At 46.7% G+C, this 19,563-nt stretch overlaps 2 protein-coding genes across 2 annotated transcripts; one reads left to right on the plus strand and one right to left on the minus strand.

Moving 5' to 3' along the window:
- Nucleotides 1-874: 874 nt before the first annotated feature.
- On the plus strand, nt 875-9,391 carry SELENOT (selenoprotein T). The gene is made up of 6 exons (XM_056359021.1): nt 875-1,099; nt 2,274-2,384; nt 3,509-3,635; nt 5,096-5,183; nt 6,619-6,770; nt 8,659-9,391. The coding sequence occupies exons 1-5, from the start codon at nt 948-950 to the stop codon at nt 6,741-6,743; spliced, it is 603 nt and encodes a 200-aa protein (XP_056214996.1). The 5' UTR covers nt 875-947; the 3' UTR covers nt 6,744-6,770; nt 8,659-9,391.
- Nucleotides 9,021-17,766, minus strand: ERICH6 (glutamate rich 6). The gene is given in 8 exon segments (XM_056359023.1): nt 9,021-12,716; nt 13,174-13,402; nt 13,688-13,840; nt 15,071-15,152; nt 15,308-15,384; nt 15,386-15,467; nt 17,584-17,628; nt 17,631-17,766. Coding segments are annotated over 8 exon segments (1,080 nt in total). The 3' UTR covers nt 9,021-12,440.
- Nucleotides 17,767-19,563: the final 1,797 nt, after the last annotated feature.

A 19,563-nucleotide genomic window follows, 5' to 3' on the forward strand; every position in this document is an offset into this window, starting at 1 on the left:
AAAGGTCTGTGCACTTGTGAAACTAAACAAGTAACGAGTATCACATCAGCTGGTGCTGCTGCTGCTGTTCAAACTAGAAATGTGCTTATGTTCTTAAAGCATGTTGCCCTCCGCCCCCCCCCCCCCCCCCCCCAAAAAAAAAAAAATCCAACAAAAAAAAACCCCAACGCCCAGAAGCAGCCTGTTGGTTTACCTTTTCCTTGTTTGAGTGTGAGGGAGGGTGATGAGGTTTACCTATTTGATAGCTTTATTATATTTAAAAAGATGTGATCTTTATGCAATAATGGGATGTAGATAAAAATAAAGAGCATTTGATAATAAAAAGTACTCTTGTTCTTCTGTTTCAAGGGCAGAGTGTTTAAAAGAACGAGACCATGCCACCACCATCAAAAATAATTCACTGCTAAGGATAAATGAAGCTTCAGGTGCTGCAGCTGCTGTGGTCAGCCTTGCAAGTATTTGTTCCTGTGTGATTTTTATTTTCCTTCCTTCCAGTTCTAACTTCCCCCTTCCTCTTGCCTGGTCACTTTCTCTGTGAGCGTTAAAAGCCGAGAGCCGAGCACGCGGGGGCCCCCGCACCGCGGCCCGGCGAAGGCGGCGGGCCGGGGGCAGCTTGCTCCGTGGCTTCCTGCGCTTAAATCCGTCCTCGGCGGCGCCGTCAGGTGGCTGCTGCCCCCCTGTCCTTGGTGGCATTCCCCGGGGTGCCGCCTGCCCTCGGTGGGACCGTCACCGCGCCTGGGCTCCCTGTGCCTTCAGTGGGGTTGTCACGGCGCCTGCTGCCCGCCCTGTCCCTGGCGGGGCTCTCTGGAGCCCGGTGGCGGCACCGCCTCCCCCGCCCGCCCACTCTCGCCCGCGGGAGGCCGGGCTCTTCCGGCGCGCCTGGGGCGGGGCCTGGCGCTCGCGTGCCCTTGGTGCGGTGGCTCGCGCGCTCCCGCGGCGGCGGCGAGATGCGGGCGGCGGGGCGGCGGCTGCTGTTGCTGCTGCTGCTGCTGGCGCTGGCGGCGGGCCCGGGTGGCGGCTCGGCGGAGCAGGGCGGCCTGCCCGCCAAGAAGCTGCGCATGGCCTACGCTACCGGGCCGCTGCTCAAGTTCCAGATCTGGTGAGGGCCGCCCGGCAAGATGGCGGCGCCGGCCGGGCCCGGGCCTACGCATCCCTTTCCCTCCTCGTCCTCCCCGCGTCGGCCCGGCCGGCCCCGCTACGCCCGCGCTCGCCCCTCCCCGCCGCGGCGGGCGTGCGGCGGCCCCGGGGGTGCGGCCGGGGGGAGCGCCTTGGGCGAGCGGCCGGGGCATCCCGGCCCCGGGGCCTGTGAGGCGTGCGAGGCCGGCGCGGCTGAGCGGGCCGGGCTGCGGGGGCAGCGGGGCTGGCGGACGGCCTTGCTGGGCGATGACTCCGGGAAAATGGCGGCCCGCGGCCGAGCGTGAGCCTCGGGCCCTGCGGGTGCAAGGTGTGGCGGTGTCCCGGCTGCGGGTGCGCCGGGAGCGGCGGGGGGGGGGGCTGAGGCTTTAAAAATGGGTTTAGTGACCGCGGGCAGCGGGATCGGGGGCCTTGAAGTCCTTCCGAGAGTGGTGGTGCCGGCTGCTGGGAGTGGGGCCGGGGAGCAGGCGGCTGCAGCAGTGCCACTGGCGTGCGGGGGGCAGCACCTTGGGGCGCTTTGGCTGCGGCGGGCAGAGGGTGCCCGGGGGGGGCGGCCCCCTGGGCCTGCCACGCGGAAGGCCGCTCGCTGCAGGGTACTTCGGTACCTAATGTGGCGGGACGAAGCCAGGTAATTTTTACTCCAGCTCCTGCAGAGCAGCTGGCCGAGGGGCGGCTCCGTGACGTTCATCCCGATTAACGGCGGCCAAGTACGGAAATGGCGGGGAGCGGCGGGAGCCCATCCGTGGGCTGTCCCGCGAAGGGCTGCGTTGGACTAGGGGGGAATTAAAAGGGCGTTCTGGAGAACTTTTTTTGGCCGCGGAGCGAGGTGGTAGGCAGGCTGGCTTCCTAACTTAATTTTTACGGGGGGGAAGCAAGCTGCGCCTTGCTCGGTGGGCTCCACCACAGCGTTGCCTCTGCGCTGGTACGTGCAGACGGTCCGTCCAGCCGGGTGACCCGTCGGCTCTCGGGGCTTTTGACGTGTAACCGCGCCGCAGATCGGCATTCTTCTTTGGCATGAAGAATTTTGGTTTTGCGTTAAACTATGGATTGTGAACAGTGTGAGTAGCGGTGTTGCCAGTTCGGCAGCTACTTTAAAATGTAGCACTCCAGTTTCAATGACAATCCCTGTCTGTGTTCAGTGTCTCCTGAGGCTACAGGCGGGTGTTTGAGGAGTACATGCGGGTTATTAGCCAGCGGTACCCAGACATCCGAATTGAAGGGGAGAACTACCTTCCTCAACCTATATATAGGTAAGCACATGACTGGCAGTACTAATTGTCTTTTTTTTCCACTGTGCAGGCACAGCATGGTGAGTGGTGAACGTGTGCATTTACACATAAATAATATTGGAAATGGAAACCTATGGGGTTTTTTCTTTATGGTTACATGCAAGCTCAGTTACTTTCTCCCTTCCAGATAGCCACCTTAGTTTTCCATACAAACTACCATCTGATTGTGTGTATGATGAGGCCTGTCCTGTCCTGTTCTGAAGTAAATTATTTAGTCAGGGTTTTTTCACAGTGAGGTTTTCTGGCTTTTTTTTTCCATGATGTATCTGGACATAAATTCACATCTGTTGCTCAGGCTTATGCACTTACTGACAAATTCCTGCAGTAGGTTAAGGTTGCAGAGGAGGGAAGAGTTTGGTTTTGACATCTAAGTCAGGGGAGAGCTAGCCTCATCAGAGAGGCTACCAGGATGTCCTTTATTACAGTTGGCAGGGAGGTGAGGGGAAGCCCCAAAAATTGGAAAAAGACAAAATGAAAATAGTGTTTTTCCTATTCTTTAGACCACTCTGTACATGCTAGAGTGATGCCATAGTTACTATGGTGGCTTCTGAACCACTTCTTGAGCTAACTACTGTAATAACTACAATGGTAAGAATGGTACAGGATTGAATACCTCAGTGTTTGCTTTTTGGCTATAGATTTAATTCTTGGAAAAAAACTGTAGGGTTTTCTGCATCTGTTGGCAAGATGCTTTATGAGGAAGTAGTGCATGTCAATTAAATGTGTCTCTATAATATGGAACAACTTCTTTAACAAACAGGATGTATTACCCAGTTTGGACATGTATAAATTGAAAGCAGATTTCTGTTTGAGGTCTGCTTAGGGAAAGAAAAAAATCTGTATGCAAGGTGTACAAGAATAGTATCTGTCTGAGGATGTGGGTTTTTGTTAACGTGTGTTGGGTTTTATTGTGTTTGTTGTTTTGTTGGTTTTTTTTTCAGGGAGATAAACTTACCTGCGTTTCCTCTGAATCTCTTGACTGTACACTATCAAAATTCTTCTAATGAGATGAATTACAGCTATAAGGTGGTGAAATAGTAATTGCAAATCTTCTGAGTCACTTTTTATGTGTTATCTTTTGATAGGCACATAGCATCCTTCCTGTCTGTCTTCAAACTAGTATTAATAGGCTTAATAATTGTTGGCAAGGATCCATTTGCTTTCTTTGGCATGCAAGCTCCAAGCATCTGGCAGTGGGGCCAAGAAAATAAGGTAAACAGTATACTTTTCTCTTTTTTTTCAAAGCCATTTTAGAATGACTTCATGAGAGTGCTCTGGGAGTACTTCACAGTTCTTACTGGTGTAACTTTCACGCACTGCAGCCTTAACAGAACCTTTAAGCTTCTGTAACTAAATACACTTGAGAGTTTTGTGGTAGCCTAATTACTCTTAATAGTAGTGCTTCATGTTTTTGGCAGACCCAGTTTTGATTGCTGTAGAGGCACAGCTGAGATGAACGTTACTGACAAAGTTGATAAAATTTGGTTTCATTTTTTAGGGCTCCAGAGTAGCGTTTCAAGCTGGCAATGTTGGTGTTAAAATTACATCTTCCCTTTTCTGTTGTCTCATAACTATTTTGCAGTTGTTGCTTTCATCAGACTTTTAATAGATGAGGCATGCACTTAAGATGGTGATTAGAAAAATCAAGTTGAAGTTTTGTGGGAGTTTTTGCAGAACATATTTGGGCATGACTAGCTTTGCCTTGTGGGATGAATATTCCTATGAGTCAGTACTGATGATGCTAACAGATTAATGTTCTTGTACTCTGATTTATAGTAACCTTATTCCAGATTTATTCTACTAAACAAAAGCAATTTATAAGTTTATTAAGCTGTATGTGTTTTATTGGTGCATGAATCCTGAAACTGAGCTACCCAGTGCAGTGGGTCTCTGTCACCAGTCCATGTGAATGCATAGAAGCTGTAATATATCCTGATTAATTAAACGGGCCAAATGTGCTACTGAGCTAGGCTAGCTGCAGTACATCTGTGATGTTGTAAATGACTAACAGTTCGCCCATGCTAAATTCTTCAGTATTGCAGTAACTTGTGTGAATGTGCCCTTGTGCGTGAAAAGTGAATTATAGAGGCACTGGTGATGGAGGGAGATGCTGTGTTGCTGAAGATTACATCATTGCACCCTGAGGCACCAATGCACAAAGAAAATTCCAGATAATTAGCTTGAAGACATGCTAGAGGGTTGACAATTCTTGTGAACAAATGTAATTTGACTCGCTCTGCTGTTTGTGTCTTGGCCTGTGGTTCTTTGATCCGCAGTGTTGCCCTAACGCTGACGGGCAATATGTAGAAACAGCTGCGTTCCCTTGTCACCCTGCAACTGCCATCATAGCCCTGTACTTATGCCAGCTGGCTGTTAAGATGCACGTAGATTTGTGGAGAAAAGGAGCGAGAAGACAAAACTTGGTTTGATTCAGGATTGTGAGTTGGATGGTTTCAGAACCGTTTTGATACCTGTCTAGGGAAGGTGACGTGCACTGTCTTTTTTAAAAAGAGGTTGAAAGGATGGTGTCTATGCAATGGGAAGATTACTTGGTAAATTGCAGAGGTGAATTCAAGGACACCTGTAAAATTCCAGTGCTTATTAAGAGTGAATTAAATAAACTGTGGTTCACATGGCTGAAGCATCTGGGATTCTTTCTTGTTCTCTTCTAGGTTTATGCTTGTATGATGGTCTTCTTCCTGAGCAACATGATTGAAAACCAGTGTATGTCAACAGGTGCATTTGAAATAACTTTGAATGGTGAGCTGAGAACTTTAAAGGAATCTCATTGTGTTGCATGTGTGCATGGATTGTGGGCGAATGAGGGATAATGTTATGAAATGTGGTATGTTTTAAAATGTGATGGTATGTGGTAATTGACACTCATTTTGAAATGTCAGCTGTTCTGTATCACAGTAAATGATGAAAATCATAGAAGTCTGATAAAGCAGCTTATAGAGATGTCAGTTATGTATATTTTGAGATAGTTATATAAAAACTTGCCTAGAAGAATGCTTGGTCACTTGGAGTAACTGTATCGTGTGTTTCTTGCATGTGATGTGCGTTAAGTAAGAAAGGATCAACTAGGGAAGTGTACTCTCCAGTTAATTACAGGCTTTCCCTATCCTGTTGCGTATTATGGTTTAGCTTTGGAATCCTGTCGAATCCATTGCTGTTTCCACATTTTCAGTACCAGTGGACAGCGAAAGAGTCTGTGGATCTTCTGCCTTCAAATAATTGTATAGTTTTAGAGTTTACGTAAGCTTGGAGTACAGAATTTTTCAAGCTGGAGGTACAGGCGTGTCATCCAGCTCTGTGCTTTATAATATCAATTTATGATAACTGAAATAAATCTTGCACCATAGTAGTTTCTAAGTCAAGTCATATAGTGCAGAACCTGTTAAAGACAGACTGTATTGCATCAGAATAGTTAAACTCAGTGCACTTCTAGTCCTAAATCTCAGATTGGAATGGGCAGCAGAGCATTTGTAGGGGTGAGCGGGCACATCTGGACTTCTCTAAGTTTCTGGTTTGTGTTTTGGGACAATGTGGTTTCCATCTGGCTTTTGCTTTATGTAGATGAGAACAATGTATTTTTCAGTGTGAGTTAACAAGTGCTATAGCAGTGAGGGATAGCTGGGGGAACAGGTTATTTGACAACATTGAACACGAATGTCGTTTTTACCCTGTGGTATTTATGGGCTGTGCTGCCTTTCATATTTCTGGGGCTGGGTGGTGGCAGGTAATGGTTGCAGCTACTTTGAGTGGAACCTTCCAAGCCAGATCGTGGTAAGCAGAACTTTTGAGGGCCAGGCTTAGATGTTAGGCAGAGTGAGATGAAGACTAATGAGACCTACCAGTTTCAAAGATTTAGCAATGGTTTAAAAAACTCGGTATGCTATTCTGGCACTTGCTATTTTTAGGTGTTCTGTCAGTGGATATTTTGAACTTTTAAATCCCTATGATGTACTTCGAAGTGGAAGCATTAGACTCCTAGTTTTCCTAGTTGCACTGGGTTTTAGTATAGCTGGCGGTCTGAAGTGTTGTTGATCCAGATGTTTTCCTTCATATGAAATAGTACCAATGTGCATAGGTTCCTAGACACTTTCAATTTTATGTTTAAAATAGCAGTGCATGTTTTCTGACTTTGTCAATGTAATGGTGCTTTTCTCCCCTCCCGTGTGTTTTGTGGTAGATGTTCCAGTGTGGTCTAAGCTGGAGTCTGGCCACCTTCCTTCCATGCAGCAGCTTGTACAAATTCTTGATAATGAAATGAAGCTCAACGTGCATATGGAGTCAATGCCTCATCATCGATCATAGCCCCATCTATCAGCACTGAAACTTCTTGTAAGTTTCTTCTAGTCACCAGTTGTTTGTTGACTCAGATGTGAAGGACCGCATGTTGCAGATTGAACATTGTAATTGTGTGTTTGTTCATTTAAAAGTGTTTTACTGGAGAACCAGCTCTAGTGACTTTAAGTAGATTGACAGTTATGATTTTACGGGTACTGTTTCAGTGGGAGGTTTTGGGTTGGGGTTTGTTCTGCCTGTTTCAAAACTAGAAGCTGGCATTCCTTTGGGCAGGAAAAGATGTGTTGCTGCGTGCAGAAGGCCTTATGTTAGTGAACTGTGTTTTGCAGAGATCCGAAAACAAGACTGTGTTATGTGCTTTAAAACAGAGTGTGTGCAAAGGATTTCTCTTAACTTGTAACCTAATTGAATTCTGTGACCCTGGAAAGTAGAGCATTTTCTTGCTGCCACCTGTGTGCTGCACTGTTCTAACCTTTTGCAAATACTTGTTGACTGTTAGGAGCAGAGGGTTCAAATCCATGCTTATATATTTTTATGACAAACCAGTTCCATGTTCCTGTATCACCTGTGGCTTTCAAAATATGTAGTTTATGATTCTTCATGGGAACATTGATGTGGTACAAAAAGACTTCTGTTGGTTCAAAAATGAGCAGTGCTTAGGAGACTATGTAGGTGAGGTATTGATGTGCTGTGGTACAGTGTTTCGCTCAAGGACACTTTGGTTTGAGCAGCTGGTGTCTTGGTGTTACCTTCCAACAGACACCCTGCTCTCAAGCGGCAGACCCTGTGCTGTCATTTCTGTTGACTGACACCTTGCAACTCATCTCACCACCTTAAACTGACCAGCTGGTCCCAGCTGCAGCACAGTTAATGACCTGGCACTGTTCAGACACCTCTACAGATTTTCTTTGGAGCTTTGTTTCATGTGATGTGGCTTCTGAAAGTTTGCATTTACACGAGCATGAACGTAGCGCCTGGAGGTGTACGTTCAGAGAAACCCAAGCTCTGTCAGAGCACTACAGGCAGTCTCTCCCCTTGTAGGAAGCCATGCTCAGTAACCAGCGCTTGCTCCCTTGTTTCTTGTTGCTTCAGAGCTCAGACTTCAAACCCCATTTTTTTTCCTTATCGATCTCTCCCTCCACTAACCCCTGCAGCTTCCTGAAGCAGGGAGAGCAATTCAGAGGGGCTGTGACCTTGAAAGTCCTCATGCAGGGAATGAGAGGAACGGTTGACTGCAGGCATATCCTGTTTGTTCAGTTAAGTCTGGTTTGTCCTAGTCATTTAGCAAAAGTCATCTCAATCATGAAGTAAGTTGTTTCCTATTTTTTTTTTAAACATTATTTAGCATTAAAAATTTGGGTGTTTCCTGTACTTTTCAGATGGACTTGCTGGAGCTTAACATCCAATATGTATGATTTTGACAGTCTCGGTAGTAATTCTTTGTTGCAAAGCAGACTGATGTCGCTTTTGAGCTTACAAAGCATGCTAAGGCTGTTCTTACGTAGAATTTTGTGTAATGGGATACAAGTTTAGAAAAACAGCAAGAAAACCCCCCACTCAGTTGTATTTCTATCCCTGTAGGAAATTACACTGCAGGTTAGAGAGTCTAATTCTGAGACTTGGCGACTTTGTGTTTTAATGTCTCCTTGTCTAAATTCACGCTAACGTAGTATCATTCTGATGGTATCCTTGTAGGTGATTGCCCAGGGTGAAATCATAGGAGCAGTATTCTCTTGCCGTGAGTTATGACCTCCCAAGAGAGAGTGCTTGTAATTCAGCTTTTATAATCCAAAGCACGCGTAGCCTGCGGTTCTCCCTCGTTCACAGACATGCCTCAGCTCTCTGTTCTGCCGGTGTTGGAGATGGTTTGCTTGTTTAATGCGGGAGCAGTTGCCGACTGTAATGCTTGTGTCTCCGTTTCCAGGCATTAAGTGGTGGTTTCCAAAGGCAGCGTGGCTCAGACCCATGAAGGCCTGTACTGAAGACAGCACGCTGTTAGTACAGACTGGATGCTTCTCTCGCAGCCACGTTGTGCCTCCTGAAAAAAAACTTAATGAAAGACCTCTTTCAGTGCTGGCATGTTTCTGGATACTGCACAGTCATGGAGTGCAATAATACTGTATAGTTTTTTTAAGATTTCATTCGACCAGTTCATAGCTCAACAATGCAGGCATTACTAATTGTAACTTATTTTATATTCATGTTTCACACAATGGCAGATTGAGTTGATACCTAGTTTTTCCTCAGAAAAAAGAAGTTTGTTTAATCTGTTGTATTTTATATGAATTTATGTTCTTTTTGTAGTTTAAAATGAAGTTCTAGGAGTGTCTGATATTGTCCTAAACTGCTAAGTAATTGACAGCTGTCAAATATCTCTAATGTGGTTAAAGCAGGTTTGTATATTTTTCAAAATATATGGCAGAGTTGAACAGTGCATTATATACTAAATTATATAAACAAAATTATATGCAGGGTAGTTACATCATTTTGTGAGTTCAGTAAAAATTAAGGTCAGTTGCTGTTTTAAATTGTGTTGGCCAGCTGAAGATGTTTTCTTCTTGACCATTCTGAAGAGATGAAAAGCTGGGCCTTTCTACTGTCCTAAATAGAAACCAAGAAAGTTAATTTAAATAAAGAGTTCTCATTTACTGTGTGAAGTACCTTGTTTGAGTCACTGATGGATATTCTTAAAATTGCAATTGAAAAACATGCATAAAAAGCCTGCTTTCCAAAGTCATTAATCTGGCGCTTGTCTTGTCTAAGTGTGCTCGTTTGGGATGGGGTAGAGTTCGTTTTCTTTATAGTAGCGGGTATGGGGCTGTGTTTTGGATTTGCGCCAAAAACTGTTGGTAGCGGGATGTGTTGGTTGTCAACTGAGAAGTGCTGGCACGGTGTTGGGGGCTGTTCTGTTCCTCATCCTGCCCTGCCAGCGAGCAGGCTGGGGGGAGCACGAGACAGCTGACCCTGACTGACCCGTGGGATATTCCATGCCACATGGTGTCATGCTCAGTATATGAAGCTGGGGGGAGAAGGAAAGGGGGGGATGCTGGGAGTAATGGTGTTTGTCTTCCTAAAAGTGTTGGAGCGTGGCTTTCTTGGGGATGGCTGAGCACCTGCCTGCCCATGGGAATGGTGATTGAATTCCTTGCTTTGCTTTGTTTGTGCATGCGGCTTTTGATTTACCTGTTGAACTGTCTTCATCCCAACCCATGAGTTTTCTCACTTTCACCCCCAGATTCTCTCCCCCATCCCAGCCAAGGGGAGCAAGAGAGTGGCCGTAGGGGCTGGGCTGCCCTCTGGGGTGAAACCACGACGTGATGCCTCTGTGTTTTGGAAGGAGCTTTGTGGTTTAGTTTTGTGCACCTACCAAAACTCGGCCACGACCAAAGTTCAGGTGCTGTTGAACCGGGGAAGCTCACTGGGCTAAAACCAAGTTTCAAAGGCAGCTCTGCTGCAGGGCCTGGGAATTTTGCTCAGGTTGGCTTCCCGGGTCAGTGTGAGCTGTAGGCTGCAGCCTCCGCTCTGCAGTTCCTCCACACCACTGTATGTCTCGGCTGCGGCGTGCTCCAGCTTGGTCTCGGCAGTGTCTGCCTCCTGCTCGTCCCTGCTCTGGGCTGCAGGGTTTCATGCCTCTTGTAAAAGCAGCTGAAGTATTTCCTGGATCTGTCTTATCAATATCTTCTCTGGGTGGGAAGGGAGATTACCTCTCTTGGGACAGTAAATCAGGTGAGAAGGGAATCTGGAGAGTGGTGATGAAGGCAACTGTCATGGTGTGTAAGAATTCTTTCACCCTCCCTGAGGATTTAGGGGCTGGTCTAGGAAGTGTTTAGGGTAACGAAAAGCTCGCTCCACCCAGCTGAGAGAAAAGTCCATGCCAGTTGTTACAAAGGTGTTGTTCATCACTGCCATTAAACACAGTGGCCTCAAAGCTGCTTTGTGATGAAATTATCTCTTTTAGGTAATTCGTGCTTTCTCTGCTGAAAGAGATTAACCAAAAGTTTCCAGTGTGGATAGATTTTCAGTTTCTCATTAATTATACACCTCAGACAAATTAGAAAACAAATAAATGCACAGATGTGTTGCTAGGCTAAGACTTTCCATGAGCAGTTCACAATATCGCCCTACTTTTTGTTTTGCTTTGCTGGCTTGCACAGCTTTTGCTTTGCCTATTGAATTGTTCACGGTCTGCTTGCTGCTCCCAGTGTTCCTTCTCTTTCATCTGTCAAGATTGCTTATCGATACATTGGAGTTAGGTGTGCGAGAGCTGTTGCTGATCTCTCTTAAATGCATCAGAAGCTTTTCCCATTGTGGGGCACAGGCTGGGCAGCGTTGGTCGTGTCTGTAATTGCTCTGGGTTTTAGGGTGCGCAGAGCAGGCTTGGTTTTATGGGCTGGGCCAAGCCCCACTATCGCCATTCGTAGAGCTCTTCCGGAGGGAAAAATGGAACAATAAAATGGAAATAAAGAACCTTGGCGGTCATTAAAGGCAGTGATACCTGCCAGCCTTACTAAAACCAGTTGCCAAACACCAACTGCTGACTCTGTTTGTGGTGCTTTAATCAGGTGGTGCTTTAATTTGTTCCAGTCTGAAATCGGTGCCCAGCTGGGCAGTTTTGGCTCACAGGTGTCCTGAGCCTAGCAGCCTGTGTCTGGGGGTGCCCAGTGGGACAGACGCTGGGGCAAGTGTATGCTGCTTCGCGTTCACCCTTTCTCCCATCCCAGCCTCCAGAAATACTCAGCACGGGGCTTCCTGGGCCCCCTGTGCTCTCCGTGTATTCAATAATCCTGGAAGGGTTTTCTCCTCCTTTAATCATCTTATTAAATCTGTCTTTCTTTTGTGTAGAAGGGTCCAACAACCAGCATCCCTGGGGAGCAGCAGGTACTGATACCCGTGTGCTGTCCTAGTGCTAAAATTGCAGGTTTTTGCTCTCCCTTCCTGCACAATGGTACTTTGTGATTTAAAAACTGAAGGTGTAAAGACCTCTTTATCTAAAAAAACCCTGTTTGAACCCTTGATTGATTTCACCTGTACAAAATGGATATTAAATAATAAATCTGAGGGGTGAATTCAAGCTTGTTGATCTTGGCTTGTTAAGCAGAAGGGTAGATGGCAGGTTTGCTGGACTTGCTGTGAGCTGGGTGCAGACTAGGGAAGGACAAAAAAATGGGTCTCACGTTTCCTGCCACAAGTGTAAAAAATGGGCCGTTACACATAAGCTGTTCACAGCAGACATCTGTGTTGAAGCCTCATCTCATGCTGGTGTAAATCAGACATAACCCTGCTGAAAACTGGAACTACAATGGCATAACAGGCCAGAACTGAACTCTCAGATTTGCAGTTTTGTAGAGCAGTGCCTGTGTGGGCAACTTCTGAACAAACACCTGCTCCTTGTACACCTGTCACAGGCTGTGACTTAGCTGTGCTCTCTCTGTTTGCTTTTGTCTTTGTGCTGCTTCCATGGGCTGAAATGACTGGTTGGTCAGCCTGGGCTGGTTTCTGCCAGGAGGCAGAAGGGAGGTTGCTCAGGAGCAATGCACCGACATCCCAAGTGTGGATTTACTCTGCCCTGAGCAAAGCCCCTCTCCAAGCCTCCATGGTAAGATACACTTCAGTGTGGGCGCGCAGCAGGGCTGCAGGCAAAACCTTGCTGACTTTGTGCAGGTGCTGCGGTGTCAGGGAGCACCTCTGCCTCGCTTTGCCTTCACACTACACGTGCTGCCAGACTGGAGCGTTTACTGTTGCCCTGACTGAGCTGCATAGCTCATGGCTTATGTCAGAAGTTGTGCAAAGCTGTAAGATCTTTAAAGTCTGTGTGATAAAGTACGCTGGAGGCTTAATTTTGTACCATTGCTCATTAGAAGGAAAGTTTAGGCATCCACGCAGTCTGTTGAAGAGCTGCAGAATCCTCACCCTGAAGGCAAGCAGCAGGAGCTCATCTTCGCTGAGCCGGCTGGAGGGAGGCAGCTGTCCAGTGTCACCGACCTGGGGAGTGGAGGTGAACAGTGTCAGCAGAGCCACAGCAGTGTGGGACAGGGCTTCGGGGCTTTATCTCTTGCCAGCAGACAAACCTGTCGCTGTGCCAGGAGCCCACAGAGGAAGGGAGCTGCCACGCACCCCTGCCCATCTGGAACATGGCTCATACCCGTGGCAGAGCCAGGGTGACCCTTGGCGACACAGCCAGGGACACCGAGCACCTGCACTCTACAGCCCCTTGCAGAGAGCCAGGGCTGCCGAGGCTAGCAAGCCCCCTGTCTGCGTGGGACTGAGCACAGGTACACCTCTGCTGTTTGCTGTTTTGGGGGGCAGGACTATGGGGCAACATAGGGAGCACCCACTGTGGGATGAGTGTGCTTCCCCAAGGATGGGAGCTTTCCTGGCCACCCTGCTTCTGCAGTAGGGAATGGCTTTGCGTGGAGCTGCCCATGTGCTTGAGAAATACCTGCACTTTGATTCCCACATTGATTTTGCTTGTTGTCCCATGGCAAGGAAGGAAACTGGTCCTGTTCTGGCCCAGCACCCTGACCCCCGCATGCTGGTTCAGGGCGATGAAGATGGGGCTCAGTGGGACGTGAGTTCCTGATGACATGACACTGTTTGACCACATCCACCTTCTCAGCCTGCTGTCTGCTTGGTCCAAATGCTGCCCTCCCTGAATGCTCGTGTTTAACCTAAAAGAGAGGAAAATCAAAACCCTGAACCCTGCAGCTCTCGCAGCCGGTGTCCCTTGTTCCCCAGAGGATCAGGACTGAGGCACAGCTAGTTTGGGATCTAATCCCCGCCTCTCAAGATACAGCTAGGGTAGCCTTGCTCCTCTGGGAAGCACCCGAAGCAAGGCCCATGAGCTGCAATATTTGTCTTTTAGTTTCTGAATGCTATTAAAAATACCCTTTATGACCCTTGAAATTTAAAATGTGCAGTGGCGAGTAAAACTGCTCTGAACAACTTGAATGTACGACACAGATCTGTTTGGGTAATAGCAAGTACTTCTGTCATCAGATTTAAATACTGCTTGTATTTTGGTGTTACTCAGCTTGTCTTCCTGTACGATACAAATAAGCCCTTCTTTCTCTCGTACAACAGTGATTGCCACATTTCCAGACGGATAGCTGCTGTCAGATGAGGTGTTCATAACCCCTTTCTTTGTCTGGTTGGTCTATCATTACATACTAAATATTTCAGATTGTTACTTGGGAGTATAAAAATTTATGTATTACTCAGATCACTGTGTTAAAGGCAGAATGATGGTGTGCTGCCAGTACTTTTCCCCTATATTGAAGGGTTCTGTATACACTGACAAGAGTGGTTAGAGATACAGAAAATACATTTGTTGTTTTACAACCAATAACCCAGGCAGAACCGCTTAGCAAGTTTATTTTAAAGACACGTTCTTGGACAATGTTTATGATTGAAAGTATGAGCCTAGCAAAGTGAAGTGATGAAAGTACTCAACTTGGATGACAGCAGAGAGAACAGGGGCAGGTATTATCCTCCCAGAGAAAAAACCCAAATAAATGGAGGTGGGGAAAGGCCCTTGCCCGGAAACCTGACTTGAAGGTATCCAAACAGCAGGTATTTTGTGTCTCACTGGGGTTTCCTTCCAGCAAGACTTGGTGAAGTGAGTGCATGTGTTTATGGCACTTTGTCATTTGCCACTGCCTTGACCGACCGCCAGCTACCCTGGGACAAAGGCAGCCTGGAGGGCAGAGCAGAGAAGGAGTCTCGGGCCTGGTTGCTTTGGTGACGGAGCTCAGGTATGCTTTGATACACCCCTGGGTCAGAAGGAAGTCAGCCACAGTAAGGAAAGATAATGTGGGTGGCTTAAAATGTTACAGCTTAAGTAATGGCAAAGGTGGCCTGAAAGCTGTGGAGTCCCTTGGTGAAATGGCCACGGTTTTATTTTTCAAACAGTACTCCTGGTTATACTGGTGATTTCAGTTTGTCCATGCACCTCTTAAGTACTCCTGCTTGCATGACAGGGAAGTCAGCCTGTGGGAAACCTGCTGGTTTGTCCCCAGGGGAAGGATGGAGCTTTGGGAGCCTGCTCAGCCAGCAGTGCCAGAACTTGGGCGTGGGGCTTGAACACTGGGCTAGCACGTTCCTTAAGTTCCTTAAGATGAGTATTAAAGACACAGGTGCCCAGCCTTCACTGAAGACTGGCTGATCTGAAAAACTTCAGACCAAGAGCTCTATAAGCTGTTTCATACTGCTTTTTTTCAGACTGTTAAAGCGAGTGTGAGTGGTGGACCAGGTTATTTGGTGATAAAGCAGACTAGGACACACTTAAAATTAGTTACAACTCTGAACTAAAGCAGGCAAATGGACCCCGTGAAGGACGCAATAACTGCGCTGTGCCATCTGGAAGCAGGGTAAGGAATTTCCCTCCATGTTTGTAGTATTTTTCCAACAGTTCATTCTTCGCTACTTAAGACTGAAAAAGAAATGGTAAAATGGATGGGAGCAGCCGAGCAGCCCTGCACCAACTGCCTGTGAAAGGCGGGCAGGTGCCAGGCTGCAGCAGCTTGGGAGTGTGGACACATCTGAGGTGCAGCCCGTTGCCATCAGGCAGCAGCTACATGCCTTTCCACACGTGGGGGTAACACTGCAGCAGGCGATGCGGTGGGAGACGGGCTGCTCCGCAGGCTCTGCTGCTCACACCGGGCACTGGTGTCCAGCCCTTCAGCCATGGGGGCTCCTGAGAAAGCAGGTAGGAAATCGTGCTGCCTTGAATTGAACCTAGAGAGCAAAGGGAGGGTTTGTGTGCATGGGGTAGGGCTGGCAGCGCTGATGTTGGGGCTGCCTGACCACCTCAGCAGAGAGGCTGTAACCTGGGGGAGTGGGAATTTCTGGCTGAAATGCTCCATCCTGGGAGTCTGTCTCGGGGTATTTTCTATCTGACAAGGGCAGTCCAAAGTGTTCAGCTATTTCAGAGAACAGGGCTATGAAAAAAAGATGTAGTTTTTCAATTAGGCATATATACGCATCTGTGTGAGTAGAGTAACTTTTTTTTGGATAGCATTCATGGCTCCATGCTCTGGAGGACTGACAATCTGAAATCCCTGGTGCCACAAAAGCCTCGGTGCCTGGCTGTCCTCTGTGAAAATATACTCATATTGTAAATCTATTTCATCTGTCCTTAGTCAAAATGCCTTTGATTTTATAGCTCAATCCAAAGGGCTGCTCAGTCATCCGCAGCCTGGGCTAGGAATTAGTGGAGTCTTCTCACCCGATTAGGCGAAACATTGATGTCGCAAAAGGAGTGGTTAGGTCAGGTCACTGAAAAGAGTTACCACCGAAGAGTTTAAGTGAAATAGGTTTAATATGAATATGTGGAAATCTGACTACACAGGATTCGGTGGCAAGGTTCACTCTGTTACTTATTACATGGAGTAAATGCACAGAGATAAATCAACTTAGGACAGAGTTGGAAACAGTTTATAAAGGTCAAAGTTTATAAAGGGTAAAGGAGATCATCCACTGAGTCATGAGGTTTAGAGGAGATCCCCTTCCTTCCTAAACTCCCACAGAGATTAGGTGTGGCTGGATTCAATCTTAGTCTCAGACTTGGTTGATAGTTTATGTCTGAAAGGGAAAGATATAGAAAGTGGGGCAAAGAATAAGGGAGACCCTTCCGCTGAATAATGAGGTTCAGAATAGGCCCCCTTGTTTTCTAAACTCTGGCAGAGTTTAGGTGTGACTGGATCTGTTCTTAGTCGCAGATTTGGACAACAGGTTAGACCTTGGGGGAGAGAGAGAGGAAGAGAAAGTTTGTTCACAATTGATAAGATTTTAGCAGCAAATCAATTTGGTTTTAATCACAAAATGATATCATTAACCTAACTACTTCAAGCTTGCAATATATATTACAGCAAAGGTATACCTACTAAAAGTTTGTGCTGGAGCTCAGTGAAATAAGTCTTATGCCTTTGCGTTCCTCAGTGTTGGCAGCAGGGTTGAGCCTCGAGGAGCAGGGGTGTCAGCCCAGGCCCTATCGTTGCCTTCCCACGACGGCCCCCCTGGTATCGTGGTACCGCAGACTTAGCAGTTTGCGAGCTGTGTGCGGTGTCCCGCTCAGGGGGAGGTGCTGGTCACAGCCCGCTGTGGTCCAGGAGAGCTCAAAAGGGTCTCACTTTGGGACTGCTGTTTATAAGGCTGTGAGATGATTTACTTCAGTCATCAGCAAATTTCAATCCTGAGTGCAACCTGAGTTGGTACTTTTCTCAGAAATTCCAGGAACAATGTGCGTTCCACTTGGTTACCACTCAGGCTGCGATCCAGCAGGAACGTGCTGGGGTTGTCATAGAATGACTGATTTCTTTCCATTCTTCTTCCCTGCTTTGACCAGTCAATGGGATTTTCAGTGCCGTTCTCTGCCTTAGCCGAGTAAGAGTTAATTGGTGCAGTCAAGGGGTGCCTAACTGCCCAACTGGCTACTCAAGGCACTGAGGCATAGCTGCAGCTCCCAAGGTCGTAGAACAGCCCAGAGGAGGGGGAGAAGTGCACTGCCACAGCTGATCACCCTGATTCTGGCAGTTCCTACCTTCCAAGGGCTTGGCTTCGTCAACTTGCTGTTCTCTAAGGTGCATCTCAGCTGAAATGTTCAGGTATAAATACTGAAAGTTACAGCAAGGAGATCCTCTCTGTGCAATGGGAATGTAACTGATTTTGTTTTTTCCTGTAAGGGGTTATTTAATACAGCAGTATCTAATTTAATGGGAATGCACACTTGACAATGAACTAACATGTCACTGTATAAATCCTGTCAATTAGAGAGCATTAGAGACAAGTAATTCCATTGAATTCATTGTTGCAATAAATAGACAAAGAAATACGTAAGGAAATGCAAACTCACATTCAGCTACGCTTGTCAGCTTTGCTGCCAGGAAAGCTAACTGGCCATTTGTCTCTCCTGCTGCCTGGAAAAAGAAAGCGTTCCTGGTACACGTTTCATATATCCTGCTTTGAAAGCTAGAAGTACTGAATATCCTTGCTGTAGGAACACAAGTTTCTGAACCTGTTTTTTATCCACTCGCATAATTGCAAATAACAGGTAGAGGCAACGGAATATCACCAAAATAATAACTCACCAAAAAGGAATTGCTCCCATACAGAGATTTCAGTGAACAGACTCTGATTACAATGGCATCAGCTCTACTGACAGCAGAGCTAAATGTTGTAATGGATTTTGTATCAAGCTTTTATGTAAAACAGAAGGAGAGCTGCCCACAAGATCAAGAAAACAGGGTAGTCTCCCAGAATATTTTCACTCTTTTTCTTACCTAGCTTCCTTTCTATTTGACAGGATCTGCCAGCGGCTTTGGTCTGTACGCTGTACGTAATTGGAGGTACTCGCACCATCAGACAGCAAAAGAAAACTTCAAGGAAATGAATGGTTTAGTTCACTGCCAGGTATACTGATTTACTTTTCTTTAAGCCTGTGCTATAGGCTTAGATATTTATATAAGCTTTGGGCCTCCTGCTAAACAGTCCAGCAGAAGGCAAACTTGCAGAGTTCTCGTGACTCTGGAATTGGAATCCAAACGCATGTCACAGTTCATGCAGCAAAATAGAGAAATACAAATTCAAGCTTTGTCTCAGCACCTGAGGTAAAAGCTAGACCCAAGTATTATCCCTCCTACAGTTGCAGTTGTGTTTTTGGCTCTACCTGTCTCTAGGTATTACATCTGTCAGCAGCAGAATTGCAACAGTCGCACTGTTGACCATAGGAAAATCTGCGGGGAATTTCATGAGGAAACATCAGCAGATTTGATGGCAAAAGAGTGGAGCATATTTAACCAGATGCAAATCTGGGCTGCTGCAGGATATATTTTGAGAATGGATACTAGATATTCTGAAATTTTGAAACTGATAGAAGATACAGCTGCCGAGAGCACACTGCTGAACTTCATGTCTGATGCCTCTGCTCCCGAGGGCCACAGAGCTGGCTCAGCATCCTTGGAGAGAGAGCTGCCACCCAGCAGCAGCAGCAAGGGCTGAAGGGTTCTTGCTCCAGGCTGCTTAGCTGGTGTGATTCACTTACACTTCATATACGGTACTGTATGTTTAGCACTGTCACTCAGATCATTTCTGAACATATTAATTTGAAATACTTAGCTTCTCTGGAGTGTAGTTCCTGGAAATTCCCTTGCTCCCACCTCACACTTAGGATTAACTCTCTGGTGACTTTACTCTGCTAAGGGTTATGGGGAACTCTATTCCCTGCTTGTATTCTTTGACTGTATACCTAGTATTTATATAAATTTTCCATCTCTGATTTAGCCACAGGGCAAGATCTGGTAGGAAATTCTGAACATAGGATACAGGGGTGGGGAGAGGAGTTACACAGCCTCTTGCTGTTCAGGTGTGCACAAGCAGCATCGATCCAACAGCCTCACAAAAGAAGAACCCTTTCATAAAGGAACGTCTGCACTGGCTTGGCAAGGGGCATTATTTTTATTTTTCCTACGTGGGAATCGTAGGAATTAAAATAGACAAAAAAAGCCACACAGTAGGGAATGCCCACCACTGACCCACCTCAATCTGTACGTTTTCTTGTGACAGTTTGGGTCTGTAGGCCAGAAGGGTCGACAGGCCTATGGAGGGGAGCATGCACAGCGATTTCTTGAACAGCCTCACAGTCTTTGGACTCCATGTAGAAAAAATATCAAAAGCAATGTGGAGTCGTATCTTGGTTCAGGGGTAAAACCATTAATTAAGCATAAAATGTATATATGCAACCTGGGTGCCTCCTTATCTCCATGTCACACAAAACATCTTAGCTGCTGAACTATTCTGACAGGGCTGCAAGTAAAAGCGATAAGGAGAATTACTT

The sequence above is a fragment of the Falco biarmicus genome, chromosome 13 (assembly GCF_023638135.1).
Source record: "Falco biarmicus isolate bFalBia1 chromosome 13, bFalBia1.pri, whole genome shotgun sequence".
Lineage (NCBI taxonomy): Eukaryota > Metazoa > Chordata > Aves > Falconiformes > Falconidae > Falco > Falco biarmicus.